Source organism: Myotis brandtii, unplaced genomic scaffold (assembly GCF_000412655.1).
Source record: "Myotis brandtii unplaced genomic scaffold, ASM41265v1 scaffold17, whole genome shotgun sequence".
Classification (NCBI taxonomy): Eukaryota; Metazoa; Chordata; class Mammalia; order Chiroptera; family Vespertilionidae; genus Myotis; species Myotis brandtii.
The window spans coordinates 7,117,892-7,125,667 of NW_005356259.1; the positions used below are offsets into that span (position 1 = coordinate 7,117,892).

The following is a 7,776-nucleotide window of genomic DNA, read 5'->3' on the forward strand; positions in this document are numbered from 1 at the left end:
GTGGTGGCTGAGAGTCACTGAGGCAGGTAAGACGGATGGGCTCAGTGAGTTCAGTGAGTGCCAGGGCTACTGGGGAGGCCACAGCATCTCCTGCCCACAGACCACCTCCTGGACACTTCAAAGAGCAAAGAACTTGTGTGGCATGCTCTGCTTCCCCCCTCCTCCAAAACACCTCCTCCTCCTGCTCTCTGCTGCCCCGCCCCACCTGGGCCTTCCCACAGGCCGGCCATGCTGCCTCCTCAGCACAACGCCATCACTTTCTCAGAAAGAGAAGGAACAGAAAAGACATCTACAGAAAGTACCTAAGTGGTTGCCTGGGCTGGAATGCGGAGTGAGCTGAGTGCAGATTTCTTTTCGGGGTGAGGGGAGTGTTCTAAAATCCGAGTGTGGTGGCGGTTGCACACCGTAAATCTGCTAACCATTACGGAATTACACACTTCACACAGCTGAGTCTTATGGTATGTAAATTATCCCCAATAAGGCTAATTATAAAAAAGCATCAGTTGTGTTTAACAGTAAGCTATGAGCGTGTGTCCACAGGTGGGAGCAACAGCTCTGCCGAGGACGCGGAAGCAGGAGCAAATGGACAAGACTGTTCAGAATTCCTCCAACTTTAATTGTGGGGCGAGATCAGGCAGCCGCTGAGGATAAAATGCAGTCCCCGGAGCAATCACAAGGCGGCTTTTTGTAAAGTGGACATGATAAGAGTTATTTTATTAGCGCAAGTGGTCAAAAGTTGCTGAAATTGTCCTCATTCCTCCACTGTCTCTTTTTTACCAGTTTCTTGCCCTTCAAAGAGAGGATACCTGGCCTCCACATCGGCCCACGAGAGGCTGCCGTTGGCCAGATCTCGGACGACACTGGGCAGTTCAGAGACCTGGGGTAAAAGGGAAGAGAAGTCCAAGAGTCAACCAACTCGATCAGACTGTCAGAAAGGGTTCACCCTGAATTCAGGAACCCTCGCAGCCAAACCAACGTTTAACAGTGACTAGAAACCAGTCCCCACAGGATGTTTCCTGTCCTGCCCTCTGCAGCCGCCTCACTTACCCATCCTCACCTCCCTCCAGCCCAGAACACCTGCCAAGCCCCACAAAACCCAGTTCACCCACACAGCCTTCCTTCATTATACCAAGTCTCTGTGTCAAATGCAGTGACTTCATGTGTGTCAAATCTAACCCTGAGAACAGGGGTCACCCAGGGGCCACTTGGAGCCAGGGCAGGCTGGTACACTGGAGAGCCCCAGCTCAGGGGCCAGCGTGTTCCTCAGCCATAAGCACACACTGGCCGCCAGGCAGCAGCCTTTCTCAACCCTGAGCCCCAGGATGCCCTGGAGATCTCGATAGAACAGTTCTGTCCACCCCTCCTCGCCCCTCCCCCCCACAGCCCTCTCCACCCCAGCTTCCGATTCAGTAGGTCTGGGGCGGAGCTTCTGCTCATCCAACAAGCTCCCAGGTGATGTGGATGCTGCTGGCCCAGGGCCCAGCCTCTGAGAACCACTGACAGATGGGAATGCAGGTCCAGAGGAGTGAGACCTGGTTTTGTAAAAGGACAAGCCAGACTTCCGAACCAGACTGTAATGTCCTCTGGGAAAAGCAGTCTTTTCCCTCTGCTTTCCCCACGCCTAGCTCTCTGTAGCAGGCTGAGCGATTACCAGGCTCTAAATAAAAGCCTCCTCAAGATGAATAAATTAGCCAGGTGGCTGTCAATTAAGGTGGCCGCTCTTCCCTCCCCCTCCTGCACTTCTCCTGTCTCCACTGTTACCTTCTCATTAAGTAAAATTACTACGACATATGTGCTGTTTTAAATGGGTTAACATGGGAAAGTTTATACACGCACATGTATACATTTATATAGAAAAGTCCAAGTCCCTCAAAGCCTGCCAATAAAACTATGGCAACAACCGCTTGGGATTCTATTTCTTTGCCCAAATAATCAAACAACTATAAAAGCAAACTGCCGGAGAATGAGCCCAGAGCGGCCCGAATGGCTATAAAACATTAGAGATGTGTTCATGGATATTTTCATAATGAAACCAAGGGGACTTGGGAATCTGTGCGCTGTCTGCTATAAGCCTGATTAAAATTAAAAAGAAAAAAGGAAAGGGGGGCATCAACATCCAGCTCAAATGAGAGGGAACCGGCACACATTTCTAAGGCTACAGCGGCCAAAGGGAGGGCGGGCACCTCAGCTCGAATCTGCCGCATGGAGTCCCGGTCCCGCAGGGTGGCCGTGTGCGGGGTCTTGTTCACGGTGTCAAAGTCAATGGTGATGCCGAAAGCCACGCCGATCTCGTCAGTCCTGGCGTAGCGTCTCCCGATGGACCCAGAGGAATCATCTACCTTGTGGGAGACGCCGTTCCTGGTGAGGGCTTCCGCTATCCAAAAGCAATTAAACAAATTCAAACTAAAATAATGGAGAGCCAGTGTCATCTAAATGTTGACTTACAAGTTGAGGAAACTTATAAAAGGAACTAAGGCAGGAGAGTAATTAAGTTACAGACCCAACAGAGAGAAAAATCCCCAAAGTTGAGTAAGTCCCTTGCTGGAGCCCAACCCCTCACTCGCACCTCACACAGCTGCCGGGTGGGGAACGAGCATCAGAATCTACGGCCAAGGCCAGTCCCGACTCCAGCACCTCCCCTTGCAGGACCCCAAGGTGCTCAATGAACTCTCCGTTTCCCAACACTGAAGTGAGTGAGCTGCACCAGGGACCACGAGGCTCCTGTCGGTGCTGGGGGCTCAGGGGCTGGAGACCCCCAGGAAGTGAGCTGGAGAAGCAAGGCTGCTCTCAGTCTGACACCTGGTCCCACCTCTACTCACTCAAACACTAGGAGGAAACCTCCCGAGCAAGCAAACTCTCTCTCAGAAATAAGAGCAGAGGCTAGCACCACTGGGATTTTATTTTCTTTATTTTCTTAAAAAGACACTTCCTAAAATTCAGTCTACTTGACAGGGTTCTCATGAAGGTGGCTCAATTGGATTTGCTTACATAATTCCCTGACAAATGGCATGAACTCCTGGTTCTGGCTCAGTGGAAGGACGGAGCATTTGAATGGTGCTACCACCGCTGGGAAACTGAAGAACTAGATGAGAAAAATACAAATGTGTTAGTTTATAAAAATCTAAATGCTACTGTCCAAACTTCACAATCAAAACACCAGGACACACTAGGAAAAGCAGCGTGATGGAAGAGAACAGCAGGCTCACCAGAACAGACCAGAAAGGTCTGCTTTTAGCTCTGAAGTCGGACCACTCAGCCGAGCACTCTCTCTGGACCTTAGTCTTGCCATCTACACAGCAGGTCTCTCCCACCTGCTTCACGGGCCTCACAGCTCTGCTGTGAAAGTTAAATGATGGGAAAGCACTCTCAAAGCCACCACAGAAGATGCCAATTTTCTGGAAACTATAAAAAGCCTTATAACCTGGCTGGTGTGGCTCAGTGGTTGAGCATCTGCCTAAGAGCCAAAAGGTCACTGGTTTGATTCTCGGTCAGGGCACATGCCTGGGTTGCAAGCTTGATCCCCGGCAGGAGGCCTGCAGGAGGCAGCCGATCAGTGATGTTTCTCTCTCATCAATGTTTCTCTCTATCCCTCTCCCCTCCTTTTTCTAAAAACCAACAAAAAGCCTTACAGCCTTCCCTCTTTCTGTGGAGATCCCTAAAGAATCTCCCTTCAAATCACCAAATAATAAGTGGGAGGGCCCCATTCTGTCCTTAAAGCGTTTCAGCAGGCGATCTATGAGTCTCAGTGACCGAGTAAAACCAGAAAGTTTAATCAGCTCACAAATGTATGTCCAACAGAAGTAACATGACGCAGCGTTGGTGGTATAGCGGTGAGCATAGCTGCCTTCCAAAGGAAGTCATATGAAACAAACATGCTCTGTAACCCCATAGGAAAAGCACAGCCCCTCACACTGCTCCTGAACAGGCTGCGGGGGTGCTCAGACGGGAAAGAAAGCGAGGATATTCTGTGGAAGGCAAACTCGCCTGCCTTTCTGGGTTGGAAACGGGTTCTTAAATAATATTTAAACAAAAGGTTCACCTGAAGGTAAGAATATGAAACTCAGAATGAATAGGTCCCATAAAAATAATAAATGACACAGGTTCCAGTGCAGCCCACCCTAAAACCTAATCAACTTCTGATGCCCAGCGACAGTGAACACCCGTGGGGAGTAAGCCCCGGACTCCAGGGCTGTGGCTGTCGCGGTCACATGTTCAAGTCCGACTCCTCGCCTCCACCTGTGACAACGATTTGTGAGAAACGGGGACCTGCCTTCCTGGAAAAAATGTTATCTCACTGACAACGTTTTTATACCAAAGCCTTAGGAAAATGGGTTAGGAACTACATGCTAGTAATTTAAAAACATTTTTGGCTTCCCACAGCCTAATCAAATGTCTCTTCATGACAGGAATCTTTGCAATTCATAAAAAGCTGTCTCTAATTTCCTCTGGCTTAGCCCTTACAACATTTCTACCAGAACTCTAGTTTTATCAATATTGTTAGATTCAAAGGAACAGCTAAAAGGCTTTTTAAAAACCGATTTAAAAATAAACAGAAAAGCTCGAAGCAAACTTGAAATCTGCAAAGAGCACATTCCGTTACGGACGTCATCCCTGCTGGAGGAGACCAGCCAGCAGGCCTGGTGTCAGCCTCGCTCCCACTGTCTGCTGAATGAATGAAAAGCTGCTCCTTCAATGTCAGGAAATGAAGATGCAACTTTAGGGCAGAAAATAAAATGGCGACTTTAATAGCTACCTACTGCCAATAGTAAGTATGTCAGATGTACAATACTGGCACCAAGGGCTCATCGGTCCATTCTTTAAGGTTAAATGTCCCAGAAAGAGTTGATGTCCAACATGATGCACACATCAGCTTTAGAATGAATGGTCATGTAGATGAGACCCTTCCTCTCAGTTAACTTGACATTTATGGCTGCTCTTCTCTGGCCATTCTCCTTCTGACTGAGCGTCTGCTATAAATCAAGGAGTATACTTTCCGCAGGCAGAGGTGAGGTGAGAAGGTGAAGGAAGGCAAAGTGAAGGGATTAAGTGGCAGACGTGGGCAGCGATTCAGAAACAACAGAACGAAAGGAAACTTATGAAGTTAACAAAGACTTCTTATAAATACTGATCGTTAGCAATGCTTGAATGACAGGAAGGGCTATCCCCCAAAAGCCAATGTCCAATTTAAGATTTGTCACTCTCCCACACTGAAATCACCTGGGGCTCCTATAAAAAAACACAGATCCCTGGATCTAAGACCTAGTGAATCAGTATCCCTGAAAGAGAACCTAGGAATTTATGTCTTTACCCCAAAAGCACCCCAGACCATTTTATGCCCTTTAAGGTTCCCTTAAAAGCTTCATGCGTGCAGACATAGTTTCTTGGTTTGGCCAAATTCTAAGAGCCATTCTTTCCTTTCCAATTCTCTGAAAATGTGAGTATATCCAGAAAGTATCATTCCTTCCATTGATGCAACAAAGATAGTTCCCTCAAAGTGGTATGTTGTGTCTCAGAATAGAGATCACCAAGCAACTAAAACAGTGGCATCAAGAATAACCCACACACCCTGAAGCTCAAATGAAATAACATGAGGCAGTGCATTGCTCTGTGGACAGTTACACAAAGATGAGTAGTAGCAGCTAACTGGTCACTCAGTCTTACTCACATACGTCAGCCAGTTTCATTTCTGGCCTTGTCAGAGAAAACACACGTTCGGGACAGCTTACCGTTCTCTGTTCGTCTCCCTCGCGCACGTGGAATGTATGTTCGAATACCGTATACATGATCCTGCCCAGCCCGAAGGAGGGTTCAATTACATTCGGGACAACTTCTTCCACTGCAAGAGAGAGAAACTCAGTAACATTCTCTGAAACCCCATGTGACGCATCTCAGGGCCTCGCTAAGTAATCCTCATTAGCACTAAAATTATCTCTCGTCTAGATGAATTTTGATCGATTCTGTACATCAGAATAAAGACACATCCCTGAGAACTATTTGCTGGTAGGAAACGTGATGCCTTTAAAGCAGCGGTTCTCAACCATCGGAAAACACATATAGCATATCAGATATTTACATTACGATTCATAACAGTAGCAAAATTACAGTTATGAAGTAGCAACGAAAATAATTTTATGGTTGGGGGTCACCACATGAGGAACTGTATTAAAGGGTCGCGGCATTAGGAAGGTTGAGAACCACTGCAAGAGAAAGTTGGAGTGAAAAACAACTTCATCAAATTTCATTAGTTGTTTATATAGCACAGAAGTGAAACAAAGCCCCGAGGTACTTCTTCCCCAGTTGGTCAGCTATGAACAATAGCGGCTACACTCTAACGTCCGCCTTGCCTATGAAGAAAGTATGAAAACTCTAGAGCTTTTGTAAGATTTTGCTGGGATGAACAATCTATCATGATAGCTGGCAAAATTAACAAGAATGATTCCTACACACATGAGTACCACTGGTTTGTTCGGTTTGCTTCCCATCTTGCCATGTGGATGAGAAGTCTTTGAGAGAGCCAAGTTACTGCCCCTGCGTGTCCAAGGTTCTGGAGTCAGGAGGCCCTGAGAGAAGTGTGCTCAGGGATCAGCACTCACTCAAAGACATTCACCAGGGCCCACAGCATTTCCCACGGGGGAGGCTGTGCCTGTGGGACCCACAGGAAATGTACTCATCAGAAAAACAGCAGGCTACGCACTGTCCAGGTCTAAGGTAACTGACTTTAACCTTGGAGAGTTTACGCTGCAAGGGAAATGAGGTAACTAGAACTAAAAACTCAATTATGTGAAAGAAAAGAGAGCCTATTTCTTTTGTCTGTGATAAAGAGCAAGAATATCATTTTAGAAACATCATGGAGGCATTTTCGGCCCATCCTTCCGGGGCGTGCGAGCAATGGCTCTGAACCAGCTACAGGACGGTGACGAAGTAGCCCAGGCCATGAAGAACCCCCTGCTCACTGTTACCACTTCAGACCGCTTGCCCAGCTCCCTGAGGCCTGGAACCAGAGCAGGCCAGGCACAGTGGAAAAGCAGGCCTGCTCTCTCCCTGGCAGGAGCTTCCCCTACCCACCACTCCCCGATCCCAGGAATTTTAATGCAGCCACCATAAACCATAAGCATCCTCATAAGTTCCAAAATACTCGCTCCCAAATTCACAGAATTTGTTCTATTAAAAAAAAGTCACCGCCTTGGCTTTTAAAAAAGCATTAAAGATCAATAAGTGAAGTTTAACAAGTTAATCTGCCAAAAAAAAGTAGAAGGGGTAAAATCCCTCTTTTGCTTAGGAAACAAAAGCACTTTTCCTTAAAATGAAAAAGAAAAAAAAGATCTTTTAAATCAGAGATATTCTTCATATGCACCTGAGATGAGGAAATATAAAGGTGGCATTATAAATTATTCTCCAGAAACCAAGATGGCGGCATAGGTTAACGCCACAGTTTGCTGCCTCGAACAACCACTTCAAAAATACAACTAAAAGACGAAACGGACATCATCCAGAACCACAGGAAGGCTGGCTGAGTGGAAGTTCTACAACTAGGAGGAAAGAAGAATCAGAGGAGGCGCAGTGCTGAAGTAAAATACTAAGGTGCGGAGTGCGCGCGGCGCGGGCTGGTGGCTGAGGGCGAGGTTGTCTGTTTCAATCCGGAGGGAGCCTCAGACTCTGAGCTCCAGCGAGTCTCTAGGGACCCAGACTCAAACGGGAGAAGCAGGACTGTCTGGCTACGGTCCCTCCGAGGTTTGCAGCCGTTGCTGGGACAGAGAGGCAGAGCCCCTGGGGACG

The 7,776-nt window shown here is 47.5% G+C and overlaps 1 protein-coding gene across 1 annotated transcript in view; it reads right to left on the reverse strand.

The window, feature by feature from the left end:
• Positions 1–595: 595 nt before the first annotated feature.
• The window catches only part of GARS (glycyl-tRNA synthetase), a gene marked incomplete at its 5' end in the record, with an annotated part of 36,806 nt that continues 29,625 nt past the window's right edge, over positions 596–7,776 (reverse strand). The window contains 4 exons of the mRNA XM_005862996.1: positions 596–877; positions 2,184–2,374; positions 2,989–3,082; positions 5,727–5,836. Coding sequence (XP_005863058.1) covers positions 752–877; positions 2,184–2,374; positions 2,989–3,082; positions 5,727–5,836 — 521 coding nt within the window. The remainder of the gene's footprint in view (positions 878–2,183; positions 2,375–2,988; positions 3,083–5,726; positions 5,837–7,776) is intronic.